Source organism: Condylostylus longicornis, unplaced genomic scaffold, assembly GCF_029603195.1.
Source record: "Condylostylus longicornis isolate FDR11 unplaced genomic scaffold, ASM2960319v2 ptg000084l, whole genome shotgun sequence".
NCBI lineage: Eukaryota > Metazoa > Arthropoda > Insecta > Diptera > Dolichopodidae > Condylostylus > Condylostylus longicornis.
Window position 1 is genome coordinate 6,207,404 of NW_026578052.1, and position 21,825 is coordinate 6,229,228.

Consider the following 21,825-nt stretch of genomic DNA (forward strand, 5'->3'; position numbering starts at 1 on the left):
AATTATTTTATAAAACCTAAAATAGCTATACATGTATACATGTACTAGATCTATATGATAGCTCTAATCAAAATTAACTCACTATGTTATGAATTTCATAAAACAAAACTATATACACATACATTATATACAAAAAAATTTTAGTTTTGTTTATTTTATATAATTTATTTTGTGTATGTAGTCTTTTCTTTTTTTTTTGTTAGTTTGGGGTATATTAAGCTACTTGAGCTACTTAAACTCATAAAAATAGATTTTATTCAAATGATAAGGATATATAAAGTAATTTATTTATTTTTATACTTTTTATACATTAAAAAGTATCCTCCCTATGTAATAACTCAGGTGTTTTATATACTAATGTGATAATATCCTTTTTCATTCGTTTTAATAAACTTTAATATATATGTATAATGTGTAGAGTAGATTTTTCATACTAGGCAAATGTGTGTACATAAATATACAATACAGAAACAAAATCAAGTTATACAATATGTAAAATAGGTACGTACCTTACTTACTACTTAGTTTTTAAAAATATTTATTTTTTTTTTTATACAAATATTAATTTGAAAAATTTTTTATTTGTTTTTTGTTTTGGTAGTTATTTGTTTGTAGGTAACTAGGTCTTTGGAGTATTATTATTCAGGATAGAAAAAGTTAAAGGATATGTTTATTAAATTATGTATGTGATATTGTGATGAAAATTCAAAATTTTCATATTTCTTTAAGTTCATAATATTGTGTAATAAAATGAAATATGAAGTTTTGGTTTCTAAAATGGAGTTATGTTTGAAATTTTAGAAAGCCTTTACTGTATTCGAAATGATGTAGGAGAATGGACTATTTCGTTTTAGGAAAATGGAAAAAAAAGTAAAAAAATCCTTAATATTTATAATCTTATTTAAAAATTAAATTTACTAAGTTCTTAATTTTGAAATTTATAAGAAAACTTCAGAAATTATCCAAACGGAGTTTTGGTAGTGAAGTCAGTATACGTACGCGTTTCTATTTTAAAGCTAAAAGACTTTTTTGAATAAAAGTAGATAAAAGTTTGAAAACAAAGAAAAACTATTTTGTTGATAATTAAGCTATTGCAATCAGAAAATTAAAAATGCGATGTATGCGATGAATCAAAATGTAAAATTATAACGCACTGTAACTAGTCAGCCATAAGTGTCAGGTGAAGGCACAAGTTTTAAAAGCGTTGAAGAACTGCGTTTTCAAGAGAACCAAAAATATTATAAATTAACTTGATAAAAATTTCAATAGAGTTGAAAATTCTCATTTGTTGTAAAATACTGAAAGGTACATTTAGACCTAATTCATGGTAATCAACGTGGATCTAATAACTTAATTATTAAGCTTATACTTAACTAGTTAAGCATAAACAACTATAATATTTACAATTTTAATATTATATAACTAAATAAGAGTAATTTTGTTTTTGTAAAGTAAAATTAAAAAAAAAAAAACTTTATTTAAAATATTCTTTAGTGTTTAAAATAAAAAATAACATTGTCTTTTTTTTATGTTTCCTTAATTTTTATACGATCTAAATATAAAATGTTAACATAAGTTTGATATTCGCATGCTTACATAACGTTTTCAATATCAGTAAATAATAAAAAAATATTAAAAATAAAAAATATTCACGTTTTTCACATCCTTTGTTTTCTAATTTTAAATTTTAATGTTACAATAAAAATTTTATTTTTTAAAATTTAACATTCAATTAAAATATTCGTTTTTAGTTTCTTGTTAGTTAATAAATTTAATAAAACAATACTGACTCAAATTTGATATTAATTTCATTTTGTTTTTTTATTCTTTTTATAAAAATTTTATAATACTAATTTCTAATTTTTATAATATTTAGGAGCAAAAAAAAATATATATATATTAAGGAAAATATCGATCTTCCTTATACAAAATAATTTTAACCTAAACTACCCCTATGTTGCACATTTCTTTTAGAATTTTTAATATATAATGAATTTCTTACAGAATCACTTAATCTACGATCTGTTAAATGACGTACCGATAAACTTGGTGTACGTCCATGTAATAATGGTAAATCATTATTATTATTATTGGTAAGAATATTTAATTTACCATTAATTGAATTTTTTAAATGTGTTAAATTATTTTGACTTCGACTAATTGGATGTGAATTGAATGCAATTTGAACTGATAATCGTTTTTTACTTAATAAATTTAATTGATCTGGTCCCAATTCTATAATTTGTGTAACATTATTACCACCACCAATTAAATTATTACAATTTGATGATGATGAAGATTCAATAATATTTGGTGTTATCATAATTGTTGGTATATTTGTATGTGATAATGATAATGATGGTGAAGAAGATGATGTTGATGATGATGGTAATGTTGATGAATTTTCATTTGTAGAATTTTGATTTGGTAGATTAGTTGCAGACTCTGGTGATTCTAATTCAGAATTAATTTTTGATGATTGAATATTTTCTGTATTAGTTGTTTGATTCGATTCAGCCGATGGTTTATAATTTTCAAATATTTTCATAATATTTGGTGTTGTTATAATAATTCCAGGTTTTCGGAACTGTTCTAAAGCATCATCATATGTTGGTAAACCAGATACCAATGTATAACTTGGTAATGATTCAACATCTATATCATAACGTCTTACAATTTCTGGAGATTGATCACCATGATGATCTTGTCGACCTAAAAATGTAATAAAATAAAAAGAAAATATTTTTTTTAGTAAGTTGATATTTTAGAAAATTTAGAGTAAAACATAAATACAATGTTATTTAAAATAAATGTAAAATTTAAATTTTAATGCTACCATATATTAAAATCGTCCCAATCCTGTTGTGATCGATATATGTATGTGTACTAGGAACAAAATCGACAGATTTTATGATAAAAATCAATATTGGAGTGATAACGAAATGAAAATGCAACCGAATTAAAAATATTGTAATTTTTGATGAACAGGAAATCAATACTCTTAAATGAGAATAAAATTTTGCTTTACAAGATTGTTTTTCAGAAAATTATATTTTATTATCTGGAGTATATGTGCTAAAACACACTTGAAACGACTGCAAATTAAACAAAACAAAATTTTGAGGTTGTTATTGCAGAAGCCATTCTTTCTTTTTAACCGTAAGGATGCATGATATATAACTAGAGTGAAATAAGATTGAAATTTTAATTACAAATAGAAAGAACTTGTATGTTAATAAGAGTTGATCCAATAAATTTTATAAACATTAAACTTCTCTGTGTTAAATTTGCCGATTGCAACAGATTTCTGTGTAAAATTTGCGTCTTGGTAAATAAATATTGTAAATTTTCTGTTGTAGAATGGTAAAATGATAAATGATTAAGAATAATTAAAAATCAGTGGTTTTAATATAGTGGCATCGCAAATGCAAGTATATAAACTGCAAAATTGCAACAAATACTTGTGATATTGAACAATTGTACTAGTTTAAGGTAATCTTCTAGTTTAAGGTAATTTCAGAAAACTATAGCTTGCATTAATTGCAACAGTCGAGTTATTAGAAAATTAAAAATCAGATATTTATATACCAAATTACATATTTTACATTAGACGAATTTCCCTGAATTCAATTTAGGGAATATTAAGTGGGTATCTTAAAACAAATTTTCATCAAAATATACAAAATTTCATAATATAATTAAGGATATCTTCTATACTTGAAAATATTAAATTTTTCAAACAAATTATTTAAATGAATAAAATTTGTAATTTAATTCTATTAAATTCACATACATATGTATAATATTCAGTAAAGAGATCAACATTTGCTAAGGAAACAAGATTTTATTAAAAAATTTTCATCATCGCACCACTTAATTAAAAGAGAAATATAATTTTCATCATATTAAGACTGGTGTATACTTAAATAATGTAAATGTACAAGTATAAGATTCAGAAATTTTTGACAAATTTTTCTATTTAAATTTTTACATGTTTTCACCCACTTTCAGGTGCTATGATTTACATTATACGCTTTCCATCACTATATGGTGCTTTTAAATTTTTTTTTTATTTTTTCCTATGCTCGTACAAAATCACCTTTATGATTATTTTATATTTTATATATACTCTTAACATAAATCAAAGGATATACTATAAAATATAGGTAGAAATAATATTCTATAAGTGAACATATTCGCACATAACTACAAATATAAGAATTTATATGCCTATAAATAATTTCTTATAGTTGCGTTATTATATGGTATATGATAGGATAGGGTCATTGAATGTTGTCGCGACATAAATTCCAATTCAAATTTTTGTTTATTTACATAAAAATAATAAAATAAATTAGAAAGAAAAAAAAGCTTTGAATAAGATTAAATAAGTATGGCAGTGACTTTAAACATTTTCAAGTAAATTAGTGATGGTAGTGAAACAATTAGTGATGGTACGGCAGTGTGAATGCACAAAGAGTACGCGTGTTCTAAAAGTAGATATTAAAAACTTGGAAAAAAAACCTACAATTGAAACTGATTTAAACTGATGGGAAGGACAATGGCAAATACTGATATTAGCACGTTTGGCACATTTTTCTCTTACGAAACAATTTTGTACGAAAATCAGATGTTGCCACCTATAGCACCGTGCAGTGTGTGTACCGTTGAAAACATCTCTCCTACATCCACAAATTTTGTTTCCAGAAGAATTTCAAATTAACCCCGAAAAAGTCTTTTAAAAGCGGCTTATAAAAATTGTCGTTAAAAAATTCTCGGTGATCCTGGCAAGGCCCCGGTCAGCTTAACAATATTTTGTTTCTTGAATTTACTTTATTGTTGAGAGACACTGGAATAATATTATGGAACAAGGAATGCTCGCACAAAATGATGAAAGAAAATAGAACAAAAAAAAACAGAACTGTAACGCTGGTAGGTACGTATGAAAATTTTACTTTAATATTATTCAAACTCATTACTTATAGTCTACATACCCATACATAATAATATTTAAAGTACTTGAATAATTATTTTATTTTTCGCGACAAAATTAAGCTTATATACTTGTAATATATAGAAAATATTAAGGCTATAACATCGCCTCTAGAGTGTCAATTAAATTAATTTTTCTTTTCATGCCTACAAATTTTTTTTTTTTTTGTTATTTTTAGGTATGAGTACGTGTGTTTACTTAAGTACATATTTATGGATCAGATAGGCTTAAGTGCCAAAAAAGTGCTAATAACTAAATTGCGTGAAAATATACAATTTATACTCGACTGAAAGTTATGGTAATAAAATCATAAAATAAAACAAAAACAAACATTAAAACAAAAAAAAAAAAATGAAAAAGTACAATTTGTTTTTTCAAGCTCTCTTAGGCAGTCAAAAATTCAATTATGAATGAGAAAAAGTACAAATTGTAAATTGTATTTGACAATTATTATACAAAATGACTAATTATTGTATAATATACACATTAAGTGGGTAAGTATATGCAAAATTTTCAAATTTGTATGCAAAGAAATTTAGGGGTTACCATCCGATTGCTTAAATTCTCCATATAAATATTGAATTCGGGGTAAAATAGCCTTTGTTAGAAGAAATTTTGCAATTTGAACGAAAATAAGAACGTACATGAACTTATAAATTGAGGAACAGAATTATGCAAAATGATAGCTGACATCACCTCGAAACATAAAATGGATTTTGAACAGCGCGAATTATACTCTCCGAAAGGATATAAGAATAACCCTATCAATCAGACTTTTATGCACAGTCATCTCTTTCACAGGCACATTTTGGATGGAATTGTGTTTTGTAACTGTCCATTCGGCTGCCGCATGAGTTCATACTTTAGAACAATTACATTTGTAGCTATTTGGCACTTTGTAAGAGGAGAGAAAACATTCACGAGTGTTAACACATTGACAGATGCCTTAGAATGTGTTATAGGTTCCTCCCTCCAGTGAGACAACGATCATTTACGAAGCTTCAGATATATTTTCAATTTAACTAAAGCCAGAACGAAACCAGAATGAAGCTAATTAACGCCTTCCAAAAGTTATCATATTAATTGATATGTATAGCTAATTACAAAATTATTGCGGAGCGGTAAGCTGGTTTTTAGCACTTTTCCAAAAAATTTTTTGAAAAAAGTGCTTATTAGTTTCACTCTGTCCGTCCGTCCGTCTGTCCGTCCGTCCGTCCGTCCGTCCGTGGACACTTTTTTTGTTTACAAAACTTCTACAGCCTTTAAGATAGAAAGCTGAAATTTCATACGTACATAGATCTTCACTAGAAACTTATTTCCGTAGAACAAAATTTTTACCTATCTCCCCCCCTCTAGAAGTTATACTCCCCCAAAACCCTAAAAATGGCCTTTTTTAAATATTTGTTGCAATGAAACCATAAGCATTTTTGAAATTTTGCAAACGCAGAAAGGCAGTAGCTTGCTTCCCCTAGCGCGATATACTATAGTTAAACTTTAGAAAAACAAAATGGCCGTTCAAATTTACCGTTATCTAAAGGCCTTTTTTTCCAAATTTTTGATGTCATTTTTTACTAAACCCCAGCCTGTAGAAGCTTGAAATTTTACGAGCTTTTAGACATTAATAAATAGTTCATTTCGTTAGAAGAAAATTTTTTTCCATCTCCACCCCCTCTCAAGTTATCACCTCTTGAAATTCGTAAAATTTGAATTTTTAACTCCTTATATTTCCGAAACCGCAAGCTTTTCTAAATTTTTTTAAACGCAAAAAGCTAACGGTAAATTCCATGAAATTAAAAAATATAATTATTTTTCTTAACTCACACAATTAACCCTTAAAATCGAGCATTATGTTAACCCCATTTTATATTAATTTTTGCTTTATTTCAAACATTTCATATATGCGTCATCCTAAATATATGCAATTCTAGAAATAGTTTTGTATATGAATGAAAATAATTTTAATAGTTTGATAGGTATACATAGACTGTATTTAAAAGCAGAATTTTCCCTTGTTGAAGGGAAAAGTGCTACAATACAAACCATTGGTTTGAACCAACTTTATTTATTACAATGATATTACTATTTACTAAAAAATTTTGACATTACGAGATATAGAATTAAATGTTTCCAACAAACAGGAGAAATAAATGAATATATCATAAAGAGTCATTGTAAAGTTGCCAAACTCAATTCAATTAAGAATTCAATCACGAGTCCAACTTCTGCACTTCATTATTAAAATTTCAAAGTTTTCAATAGAATCATAAAAATTATATTGTTACACATAGAGAGTAACACCTCCATCTATAATTATGTATTCAATTCGATATTGCAGTTTTTTCTCTATTCAGTCACACACATTCAAATAATATCTATAATTTATATTAGAATATTCAATAACCGTTAATAAATAAAAGATTTTAGACGCATTGGGAATACAAAATGAAGGTGAATTTAATATCAAAAACAACACAAACAGCCATTTTTTTTTTAATTTTTCAATCAATACAAAAAAAATAACGTCATAAAAATATTTTCTTTCCCGGTCATATTGTTCGATTTTTTGAATAATAATTTAATTAGCGCACACATAGTAATTTTTTTTTTCATATTTATTAATTGTATTTGCGATAAAAATAATTACTTGGCTACCTAAGTAAATTTTTTAATTTTTTTTTTGGTAATTTTATTATATAGAATTTATAAATTAGATTTTGTAAACTGCAATAATCTAGTAAAATTATTTTAGTAAAAAATTAATTCAAATAATAAAGAATAAAATTTAAAATTTTAATGTAACCAAATAAGTAAAAATTCACACATTTTGGGTTGTTAATTTTTTATGGAAATTTTCTAATTGTAATTTTATTCACTATAAGGGTAAATAAAGGACATTAGTCTGATGTTATTATTTCTCTAATAACAGCAAGTCGATGACGACGTGAACGACACAAGAGCTCTCTATGCGAAACAATTGAAGATATTTTGATAATTTTACAAAAAAAAATGGGCTAATTAAAATCTCTTGAAACCGAAGAGCTTAAAAATTCATACCCTTCATGTTATTTTATTTCTGGTTGATTTTTTTACACTCCAAATTTTAATATGTACACTGGTAACCCTATTTTGATTTAAAGGACATTCATTTAATATATATAGTTCTACATAGAATCAATATGATTTTTAGTACAGTATAAAAATTTCCTTACTCATAGTAATATTTATTTTAATAAGAGCTAATATAACTTATTTACATAAATATAACATTCAAGATTAGAGTTATATAAACACAATAAAACCGTTATACTCTAGTTATTTTATTATAATAATTAAAAAAAAAAATATTTATAAGTTTTCCATTAACTGAATTAAAATAATTTTATGGAACGGATTATTTTAGAGGTATATGAAATATTTACATATCTGCATATGGTAATAAAAGTGGAAATGAACTTTGCCAATAAAACAATAATGTGACTAATATTAATTTTATGAAAGCTCCAAAATATGTAAAATATCAAGGAAAGATTTTGGATGTCAAACACAGAAATTAAATATGGAGAAAACTATTGGCTCCTAACTCGTAGATCTAAGTTAATAATATACAACAAAATGGTGATATATAGCTAAATAATAAAGCATATAAGCCGTTTGATTCAGAATTGGATTACCGAGGAAAATATAAATCTTTTAAAATTTAAATTCGAGTCCATCTATTTTTTTGTCTCCATGGTCAAACCATTAGTTTCGACTAATAACTGTAAAAATAAGTTATTAGCAACATGATTTTTTTTAATTGTCTCCGATTCAATGTGTGTGCATTATGTCTTTTACCAGATATTGTACGCAACCATTCAGCCGATATATATATACATACATATATACAGTATAGCGTATGTATATAACCGAATATATATACCATAAGTCGTATAAGTGCATTAACTATAAGTATATTTATTCTGTATAAGTATATTTATTCAACTTAGGAGTTTTTAAATGAGAAAAATAAGTTTTCATGTGAGAAAAATGAGTTTTTGACCTCACTCTACTCGATTGAAAACTGCATTCGATATAAAAATAAACACTAATGCACTAACAATATAAAACTATTACGTCACTAATTGCTGGGTCACTTATTTTTCTGCTGGAGGAGTGAAAAGATATGGAATGAATTTGTTAATACATTGAGAAACACTCAATTATTGAAACATTCATTCTTAAAATCAATTCATCTTACCATCGTATGATCAAGTCAAAAGTACAAAAAATAAAATTTAAAAAAAAAAAATCATTCCTGATAAAAAATGATCTATAAATACTTTAAAACTGATATCATTCTTTTCTTATTCATTATGAATTTTTACACATTTTCAAGGAACTTTTATTTTACACTTCCTACTTGTAAATTTTATTTTCTATATTCACAATAACAATTGAATATTCTACATTTAATTAATTTTAATATTGTTAAATTATTGTAATTTCTATTATATAAAAAATATTTAATAATATAATAAAAACTTCCCATATAAGTGAAGTGAAAAAAAAAATTATAAAATAGAGTGTCCCAGTTTCCGAAAATGGTTTGTGTATAGGCATATCTGTATAATATTGCTTTCAATAATGGGACGTAATCTCGTAAAAATCAAACAATTTAAATTCAAATCATATTACGTAAATTAATATATATGAAAACAAAGATAATTTAAAAAAATAATAATCATTAATTTATAGTGTTCACAGTATAATGCAAAAACAAAATCTCAAAAATTATTTGTGCAAGTGTTTACTTTATACGAAAAAATAACGGTGCATTTAAAATATTAAAATAATTGAATTTAACATTCTGCTTTAGTCTTCAAACATTGTTTATAGAATCAAACAGTTTAATTGCCTAAGAAATGCTATTTTGACTGAATTAAAAAATTGGAGTTTGTGTAAGCAAATTGGCAAAGAACTATAGTCATACTGAATTGACAAATAAATAAAGTAATCCTAATTCTTCGAAGAAGCATAGTTACACCCTTATACCTTCGAAGGAGCATACCCCAGTTTCGTACATCATTTCATTTTTCATTTAGGTAATTGACAAGTCTGTCGTGGTGACCTGACTAGGTTTGAACGGAAATCGGGTACCATAAAGTTCGGTATAGAACCGATGCTATTACCACTTCACCATTTGTCAGGTTTCTTTGTAATTATTTCTTTAAATAGGTACTAAATAACTATAATAGGTACACACTCTGTAATTTATATGTACTTTCATATTATGTACGTATATTTTAAATTCGTACATGCAAATACTTATAAAACAAAAAATATTTTAATATAAAATTAATATTCATTTCAGTACTTCAAATTTATTACTTATTATTTATTTATTGTACATACATACATGTATTTTTAATTTTAATTAATTTTTTTTGTCTTTTTGTTTTTTTTTTTTATAAATTAATATTCATTTAAACTTACATGATGCTTTCCATTGTTGAAATTTATGATATAAAAAACATGAACATATAAAAAATACAATTGATGATATTAATAATGTTAGTACAATACCAATCCATATATCACTAACAAATCTAGCATAATCTTTTTCACTAAATGCATGCTCAATTGGTTGTATTAATTCAATTTTTTTAATTGAATCACCATTAAGGCCATCAGTTAAACCAGATGTTAATTCTTCTAATTTACTTATTAATAAACTATAATTTTTAGCTAAATCTAAACTTTTTGATAAATTTTCATTAATTTCAGTTGATTTTAAATCATTAATACCATTTAATTCATCATTTAATTCAATTAATGCTGATATACTATTATCATTATTATTATTAATATCATTATCATTATTACTATTAATAATTGTTAATGATGGTTGTAAACTATTTGATATTATTGAAAATGTTGTATGATTTGTTGTTTCCAATTGTACTTGCATTTTTTTTAATATTTTAAACTATAAAAATATTAGTAAATATTTAGTACACGTGTACTTCAAGTCTAATAAACTCTTCAAAAATTAAAATGGTAAAATTATTTATTTATTTTTTCTGTTCTTGTTCTTCTTTTAATAAAATGGAACCGGTAGAATTTTAACACAAACAAAGATTAACAGTTAATTTCTGATTTTAAAACAATTTACCGGTTTATTAAATTTAAAGTACAAAATTATATTTTAATAGTACTAAATAGTTAAAAGTACTAAAATAAATTTGTTTGTTTTCGATAATGAAATTTTTGTGATTCGAGATTTCGTATACATAGATAACGAAACAAAACGCAGATATTGGATTTGAGCAATATTATTGTTTTATATATGTAGCGGCTATAATAAAATGTTTTTCGATAATGTTATAATTTTAATGTTAACGTTCTTATTATACGGTCTATAATCTCTACTTTTTCGAAAATAAATACGATATTTTTTTTTTCTTATTGCTATTATTATTACTGCTTTGCCTTTTTAAATAACCAAAAAATAAATTAAAAAACAAAACACAAAATTAAATTTATTATTTTTTTTTTTTCTGTTATTAAAGAAGCAACACACACGGCAGCGGTACGGTATGAAAAATCGAACTTATCTTATCAATTGCAATTAAATAACTGACTTGAATTTAAATTATTAAAAAGATGGTAATTAAATATAAATATTTATGTATGTATATATGTATGTACAATGAAATTTATGTGTATATATATTTGTGGTATGAATTTACATATTTACTTACATCTATGTGTGTATGTACATGTTACGATTTTTGGATATAAAATAAACTTGAAAATAAAGAAAAAATAAAAAAAAAAAAGTAATAATAAATAACAAATCAATCGAATTTGAATTTTTGGGGGCTGCGATAATTCTGATGATTTTATTTTTTTACACTCATTGTGTTACTGTTATTATACTATTATTACATTTATGTACATACATATAGGTATGAATTGTGAGCTTTTCTTTACAAATATTTATTTAATAATTTGAAAAATTATAAGGTTATGAAATTAGTACCCATCTCCGGGAATTTAAAATATGTATGACTGTATATAAGGTGTAAGTATGTAAAATAAATATTTAAATTTATTAATAAAATATATATGAAACGGAATCTAGAACAAAAATAGTCTAAATAGTAGATTTTTGATTTTTTAGGAAAGTGGCTGTTGAAAAATTCAAGAAATTATTTTATCGAATCAGAAAAATTTTATGCTTTTGTTTTTCCTATAATAGGCCGATTTGGAGTGTGAAAAGCTCAAGAAATTGCTCCAATAGTCGACGTTGGCACGCAATTGTCATTGACATCCCAAAGTATGGCTCGGATTCTCTGAAAAGAGTTGCTGCTTCCCTCCGGCCGAGACATCAGCTTTACATTATTATACATCAAGGTTACATTATTATACCTAGCCAGAATGCCAAGGGAATCTACGCATTCTCTAAACAGTTTGGATCCTTTTATATTAGACGAAGGACACACAATTCAATAACATTATGTTTCAGCCTGAAATATTGGTAGTTAGTTTTTGAAGAAACAACCTGTGATATTTATGGGGCCCCTTTCGTCCTTAATCTGCCTTTTAAGCAGATCCAAAATGTAAAAGCCTAAGTACGTTTTTTAGGCTCAGTTTAAAGACATCTATATGTACCTTCACAGTACTAAAGTGGCACTTAAGGTCACCAGTCTTTGGATCCCTGTATTGCTGCTTGATTTACAATGCTCTCTTCGTAGCCTCCTTTTTAAGTTGGACACGAAGCGAAACGATGTCCAAGAGAACCTCCATCTAAAATGTTGGACAAGTTCATAATAATTACCCGCTGCAATCCATAAGCAATATTGCACTATTAAAATTTTCAACTCAGGATTCAGAAAGTCCAATGCTCGACAACATTCCAGAAGTAGATCGATAGAATGGAACAAATTAATACCAAAAACAAAGTTCAATGAAAAACAAGTAACAGGAGATTTTTCATTTTATACCCTCCTCAAAAAAATTTGGGCTTCCCGGAAATGATCCAATTTTTAAATTTTCTCTTACATTTCAGTCCGTAATTTCTTTTTCATTCCTATACCAATCTTGATCGCTTCCACACCTCGTAAATATAACATAAAGATTACGTATAAGGAAAAATAAAATGTAAAATATTTAAATTTTACATATTCATATACATATATGTACGTAATTTTTAGCACATTTATGCTAAATAAAAATTAAATTTGTATATCACAAAGAAAAAAAAAAACTAATGAAATTAAAATTTTGTCTAGAAACGTACCAGTCACTAGAAGATCACATTATACGTAAGTTCTATAATTGTTCTATTTTTACACGAGAACTTTTTTGCGATCAAAATTTTAATAAATATTGTGATAATAATTCGATTTAAATAATATTATTTTTAACAATTTCTTAAGAATTACTTTTATAAACACAATTTTGTATTATTTATATGCACATTTGCCTCTGGAAGCTTTAAGTAACAATACAGAGTACTGCTTCAGCTAAATAACAATTTAAGATATAATGTACGTGCGTAAGTTAAATTTAATTTTTTTTATAATTTAAAACAAGAATATTGTTATGGTTTTGATTTTATGTGTTAAAAAATAAGGTGAAATTTTAAAAATTTATGCCCTAAAGCTTAAAACTTTGACGTCATATTTAAATGTACATTTACTTAATTCATTATCCATTTAGTTCTTATAATAGACGAAAATAAATTTTTATCGGAGTAAAATTTTATTTAAGATCAATAATAATACTAGAATTTCTTACACCTTATCAACCAGCGTATACAAGTATGAACTAGAATTACCAAGAATTATTCTACACTTATTTCTGTTAATTATTTCAAAATGACCGGTTTGATATTTTAGTTAAAAAACCACTGAAATTTAGAAAATAAAATCCTGATTTCATAATTCACCAAAGAAAATTTTATCAACAGTTGGCTGGTACCACCTTCGTTGTAAAATCTATAAATCGATTATTTTAGATGCGTAACTATGCAGATTACATTGAGTTACATATAAAAAATTTAAAATGAAAAAATTTTCAATTCAAATGAAAAATATTCCAATATTATATTAAATATTTCTACTTTAATTTAAGATCGAGTAATGAAGCCGCAAGCAAGTATACAGCATGTTCTTCTCTCATTACATATTTATTTTTAATGAGTCATAGCAAATATAGACGTAGCTTACATATACGTATAAAATTTAACAATTAATAAGAATAAAATATTCTTAAATAAACGTGGCCATTGTTACTCGTAACTCAATAAATATAAAATAATAAAATAGCAATTTGCCACGTAACTATTTAGCATGTTGCTATTTATTTCATAACGAACAATTAAATTATAGCGTTAATTTAATTTTACCTAAATTTTCAATCTAACACCTTTGGAGCCAAGCGATAGTGAAGACTATTCATAGAATATTAAAAATTTTTTATTTTTTTTTAAATTTTAAATATATATTGTATTACTTTTAACAAGAATATACCGTTCCGAACTACCCCGATGTAGTTGAAAGTAGTTTTGTGAGTGGAACGTTAGTTACAAGTTGTTTGACAAGTTGTTGAGTTCTGTATGTTCACAATCTTACCGTCAGGCACTCTCGAATGAAGTGCTTGGTTAAGTACATATGTATGTAACTAATTTTACCTGTATGCGTGTGTGTTTCTTTTTTTTCAAAACTGTCATTAAACCTTATTCAACCCAATTTCGTCAAAAATTTAGCATAATTATTACGAATATTTTAAAGCGTAAATAATTAAATTATATTATAAATTTCTAATTCAATTAATAATATTGTTTCTCTTTAATTTATGTACTTACAAACAGTTCTGTTCGAATTTTTGGAATTTTTATTTAATATTTAAATAGATAATTATTATCACACTTTTGTTTCCTATATTAATTCCAAAGAGATTCCCAAACAAAATTTATAACATCTGAACCTACATATATAATTGTATACATACCCATGTATACATAATATATACACATGAATGTATGCACAATTTACTCAAATCCAAGTTTAAATGATTTTAACCTGATTTGTCTGGAAATAATCTCTAGAAGAGATTAGATAAACATTTGCTAGCAAATTTTTTGGTAGAAAATTTCACAATACACAACTGAATCAATAATTTATGTATGCATATACGTATATGTATGGAAGTATGCGGCGGTAAAATTTAAAAAATATTCCATAATTTTTGATAATTGTTCAAATTCTTTACATTGGGAAAAAACAAAGATCTTTAAACACATTTCAATTAATACAAAAAACAAAAGAATAAGAAACTGAAAAATAAAAAATAATTAAAAATAAATTAGTAAAATTAGTTAGGGACATTCAAATGTCTGTGTATAACATGAGCTGTGTTTCATTTTCTATTCACTCTTTGAAGAACGTTGTGGAATGAAACAAAATTGTTTTAATTAAATTTGGTTTGTTTTTATACTTGTCAGATAACAAAAATCAGAATTGTTTTATAATTATAACAGTTTCCTATAGCCGATTTCAAATTTATGAAAACAACATGTTCTGAAAAAACAGTTGAGGCTAAGCCTGTATTAATTTAACTCTGGGTTAAAACCTGTTTTAATATTATTTGCTCGAGCCACTCTGGAGTAGCAATTGATTTATATTAATTAATTAATTAATAATGAATATCGAATGTACATTAAAACGGATTACCTTGCCTCAATCAGAACTTTAAAAGAATTTAAAATTCTCTTTAATTTTGATTATAAATTTAAAAAACAAAAATCTTTTGCGTATAGATTTTATCTGTTCAAAATAAAAATTTTTATACACCTGAACAAACTAGATTATTGTGCCAGTAAAAAGAATACACTTATATTTTTAGAAGGGGAGAAAAGTTAATTGCTTTTAGCACTTCTTATACTTATTATAAATTGAATAAATAAAATATATATATATATATATATATATATATATATATATATATATATATATATATATTTTTTAAATTTTAGATATTTAATTAATATTTGCAGAAAAAGAACGCTCATGAAAAGCTGAGAGCAAAATTGAAAAAGCGCAAATAAAAAATTTAATTGGTAAATTTTTAAAAAATGAAAATATTACTAATTTTTCTAAAATTTTAGAACTATGAAGTTATTTGGCAAGTAAAGGAAGACACTAGAAATGTTCAAGATACGTGAGTTTAAGAATTTGAAATGAGAATGTGAATTATATGACGTGCTTCTTCTGACATCTACTGGAGTTTATCGAAATTATAATGTTATAAAAGGTAAGAAATAAAGTCTAGATTAAGAAAGACTAATTTTTTAAGCAAAATTTTATTCAATTGTTATTTACAGTACTATTATCAAAAAAATTTACCTGGTACCTTTTATTTTAGAAACAAAATATTAAAATTCTAATTATTCAATAAGACATCCACTTAAACTGCAATCAAGCAGGCAGTATACAAATACAAAATCATTAATATACAATCAATGTTATTTAAAAAATCACCAACAGAGTTGCATTGCATTGCAAACCGACCCTAATACAAAATTGTACACATAAACAATAGCGTCCCACAAATTAAATTAAATTGTCTAGCCTATATAAATTGAATTGTCTAGTCATATTTTGACGATTTGAATTAATAAATTCTAAAATATGTTTAGTATATTTTAAGAAGCTAATGTGAATGGTGTGTTGAATTTTATCCTTAATTATTATTTCCTGTTGCAAAATTTTGTTGAAAATTTTATGTTACCATATAGATTTTTTAATCCTTAAATTTATTTTTTAAGATTCTTATTACTATACTAAAGTATTGTACCTATATAGTATTTCCGAAATCAAAAATATTGTCCATATCAGAAGAAGAAAATCGAATCACACAGTGGGTATTTTTTTTGCTCTTCTCGCATTTTTTATTATTTTTTTTGTGTACTATCAAGTGCATTGGCTTCCGTTCCCGCTGATTAAAGTTAAAATATTTAATAAAATAAATTTTGATGAATTTTTCTCAAACATAAATACATCGGATTTTTTTTTTATTAATTTATTATTTTATTTTAATACAAAAAAAAGAATAATGTTTTTTAATTCTATTATATTAGAATTTGTCCTTTATTGGGAAATTTTTTTTTATAGAATTCGGTAAAAATAAAAGTATGTACTCGTATTGTATATAGGAAATTGTATTAAGTGATGATATGGACAACATTTTTATACGTTATATAATCCTCAAATAAAGTCAAAACTTCATGATGAAATTGTCATCATTACGGTATACGGCCAGTAAATGTACCTAATCTATAACCTGAATTGTTATTATCAATATCGGAATTATGATTTTTTAATCCAATTTTTATTCTTCTATTATTTCAATTTAAAAAATGGACAAAAGATACTTCCTGATTCGGTGACTTTTTTGGTCTTTTTTCTTTCTCTCATGTTTATTGTCATTTATTTTTTAGTTCCTTTTATTTGGGTATAAAAAGAAAAAAAAAGGTGACTTTATTATTTAATTTTTTCTTTTATTTTTTGTTCTTTTTTCGGAATATTTCCAATTTCAATACACATAGATGATAGAGAAAAAAGGTATTACCTATGTTATATGTCTATACACCGCCTCTGCTAACAATTTATAATATTTATAACCTTTTTTGATCTCTACTTCCTTCTTAAAAAATGGTATTAAAAGAAATGAAAGGAAAAAATTTTTAAGGGAAAAAATTATAAGAGGAATCGAATAAATAAAAGTTAAGGTCAAAATGAAGAACAAGAGAGGGCCGAAGACAGAGGAGCCCAATTTCAATCAAAATGCTAAAAGAAAAAAAAAAAAGAAACGTTTTGTTAGACTCGATTAAAAAAAAAAGAACTGAATTTTATAAAAAAAAAAAATTAAGTAAAAAATAAAAAAAAAAACGTTGGCATAGTGATTATTTCACATACATTATTCACATATACAGTAGCCTAGTTAACTGAACTTACTTATAAATTCCGAAAGGTGAATAAGTTATACAATGTACATTCACAATATTATAAGCTATATTAAATATATTATATGAAAAGGTAAAAATACAAAATCAAATTATGTAAGTTCATTAAAATATAAAGTTTATTCGATTCTCGTACTGCTTACTATAGGAATATTTTAACTTCAGTGTTGATATTATTTTAAAATAATAAACATTCCAAATTCACATAAGCCAACAGATTCTGTGTGTTATGAGCATAATAACCATTGTAACAGAACAGATCCAAATAGATTAGAACTAAGTGAGAAAGTTTACGGATCTTTTAATGAAACATTAACGGCTCATTGATCATCGAATCAGGTTGGATGTGGATAGGTGAGGAACTTTTATATTCATGTGAAATATAGAGTAGACTTCCAAACACTACCTCAAAGCATTTGATGTGTTAATGCACTGGGGCAGGGAAGCACTAAAAGGCGGCATTCGGACGTAATAATTAATTGGCGGACACAGTATATTACATTATCTTTTATGGGTTAAGGTCCATGAATAACGTAATTAGATTAGCTTTGTTGATTGACAGGGGTCGACCTAAGACCAAATCCATAAGCAGTCATAAAAACTTACGGCAACAGCTCACCGTTTCTAAAGCGCTAGCTAGATTTAAAATGGTAACGTAGTTAAAAATTTGTCCAAGCGCCATGTTCATCACGGCAAAATTGACACAAATGCGCAATTGATCCAGTCTACAATGTCCATTGAAGAGTCTGACTACTGACTTTGCTTTCTTTTTACCGCCTATTCTAGAAGAAACCGAATGAAGAACTTTGTCTCTTCTTTCAACGTACCCGATTTCAACACTTCTGCAGTCATCGTAATATTTACGACGGACTCTCCTACGTGTTTAATAATAATATTACTTGTTACAAATGAATAATTTACTTTTTTACGACCACTTTCCTTTGGGCTAGTTATGGTTTATTATTAAACCAAAAATTCATAACTTTATCAATCGAAAATCAGGAATATAGAGTATGAGAGCTCATAATTTGTATCATAATCTATAAGATATAGCCAACTTAAGATAAGTGAACATCTGAAATTCTTCTGAATAATAAACCAAATTTTGAACACAATTCCGTTTTTTATTAGAAATTTTTATTTAAATAACACTTAGCATCCACTAAAAGTAAAAAAAACAAAGAAACGTTAAAAAAAGAAATAACCTTAAAATTTTTTTAACTCCATACTCGTGTGATTATAATTATTTTTTCTTTTTATTTCCTTTATGCAATGATTTATTAAGGTCCAAATATAACAGGATCAAGGATAACAAAATAAAATAACAAAATGGAAAACGTAAAATGAGAAAAAAATAGTTGAATTCCCGCGACCATTATACAATCTAAATATAGGACCCGATTAAAAAAAAAGTCAAGCTCGTCATCACATAGTTGATTCGGTATGTAAAAAGTGAGACAAATTAAGTATTTTAATTTTTTATTCAATCAAATAAATATAAGGGTGAATTACAAAAGAGGTAGCACATAAAATAGGCAACTTTATAGTCTTGGTTACCTACGTTACGGAGATAAAGAGCAAATTCCATTATAAATATGTCGGAATTTCCGTTCAACACAAGCGAAAAAAAAAGAAATATTTAGACAAAGGAAGTGAGAAAATATTCGGAATTTTATGTGAATCGGAATTTGAATTGGACATTTATCGCAACTTAATAAAATAAATATAAGGGTGAAAAGAACAAAAACCAAAAAAAAAAAGGAAAATTGTGGATGAAAAATAATTGTAACCTGATGTAATTTATTAAACTATTAAGGGATAAATTTATAATTTCTTTTTAATTTTCAAGGATTAAATTTTTTTTCTATTTATGAAGAAAAAAAACAATGGAACAACGATGATCACGGGAAAAATCGAATTTTTCTCATCATACCTTTTAAGTTTTAAGGATCATAATCGATTCAGGATGTCATTAAATCATCATGGATGATTTAAGGTAAAATGAAATTATTTAAGGATATGTAATTAATTATAGTTCCTACTTTTAAATTACCTAAAAAAATACTTACCACTGTAAAATTTTTCAGTATTCAACATTGGCGTTATTGGATTCTAGTGAACTGTGACTATAGCCAATATTTTGCAGAAGCAGTTTAAACTAAATTTGTACGTGTACTTATTGAGAAACCGTCATAGTCTCACTCTCTTAACCAATTCGTGTTGACTTGAGATTTGCGTTAGCTTAACCCAGAAGATTTAAAATAACTTTTTATTTTAGACCCGCTCATTTATTAGTACTATGAGTGTATAAGGATGTCAAAGTCATAATGAGAACATTATTATTTTAATTTAAGTTAACAATAAAATTCTTAAGGCGAATTGGATCCTAGTGTTAAAGCTCTTTAGAATTCAAAAAAATTATGTGGTACAGTTACTACATGTATATGAGACTAGTACGTATAGTTTTGTTTAATTTACCCACCTTAAATTTAAATTTGTCTGGATTATTTATTGCGATTCTTGAAAAATTAAGAATATTTATGGTACACATTTTAATCGGATTCAACATAAACATCATATATTTTCTCCTATACAGCCATTCTAATTCCATTAAATTTTAAAATTTTTCATTAATTCACATATACACTTATTAAAATATGCGCTTCCATGTAGTTATACGTGACTTAGCACTTGCAAGTAGGTGAACTCAAAATTTTGATTTTACCATGACACATCATAAATCTTTTTTTAATTCTCGCATATATTGCAATAGTTTGCAAATGATGCAAAGATTTTCATTTCTAGTTTGTAATGTGCACTTATAAAATCAGAATACAATTTTGTAAGCATTAATTAAATTTATTAATTGGGTTTTATTTAAAACTGTGAAAACTTGTGTTATTTACAAGCATTAATTTAAGACTACTTGATAAGTAACCAATAATTGCTAAAATTAGAATTTTCAAAGTCAATAATTGGTGGCTAAACAACATATTGTTTAGTTGTTATTACAATTGTTGAATTAGTGTTATTACATTTTAAATAACTAATATTCATTTTCAAACTACAGTGCGATCTAAATGTAACGAACTCTTCATAAAATGAAAATCTCCATATTTATAGAAAATTTAACAATTTTTGTAGTAGTAGAATTTTTTTTTCATTTTATCGATTCTTTATAAAATGAAATCCTTGTGTTATACAAATAAACTTACTTGAATTTTTGAGTTCGTCATATTGAAATTTCACTGTAGATATGTATTGCTTTAAATTTCAAAAGATCAGGTTCTATAACACGCATACAATTCGCAATAATCTTATAGTTGCTATAGCTCTAAAGTTGAACTAAATGTGTATAAAATATATTCGAAAAATTTATTTTATTTTTAATTTTCTTTTGAAAATTAATGGTTCGATGCATCAAAATTTATGTGCAGAAATTCTTAACCAACTAACGCTATTACGTAATGTAATGAAAACTTAAATTGAACAAGTATATATGAGTACGTGTGTGTGTGCGTTAAATATATTGACATATTTGCGGTACTATATCAAAATGCAATTGATGTCGTTTGAGAAAGTAATGACAAGACCATATTGTACAGCATCGATATAAAAGCAATAAAATAATAAAATTCAATTTCTTTTCTCCCACAAGTTTTCCAACTTTTCCATAATTCTCTTTTTTTCTTTCGTTTTTACTCTTTTTCGAATCAATTATTTAACTCGACAGTATGTTTTGTGTAGAATGCAATATAATGTATACAATAACAGTATACGCGACGCGATAGTGCGAAAACAAATACACAGTATTTTGATTGAT

The 21,825-nt window shown here is 25.4% G+C and overlaps 1 protein-coding gene across 1 annotated transcript in view; it reads right to left on the reverse strand.

Moving 5' to 3' along the window:
- Nucleotides 1-1,510: 1,510 nt before the first annotated feature.
- LOC129613521 (putative uncharacterized protein DDB_G0289263) overlaps nucleotides 1,511-21,825 on the reverse strand; it is a 34,440-nt gene continuing 14,125 nt past the window's right edge. Inside the window, exon 2 of the mRNA XM_055527628.1 lies at nucleotides 1,511-2,712. Within this exon, the coding sequence (XP_055383603.1) occupies nucleotides 1,937-2,712 (776 nt within the window). The 3' untranslated portion in view covers nucleotides 1,511-1,936. The remainder of the gene's footprint in view (nucleotides 2,713-21,825) is intronic.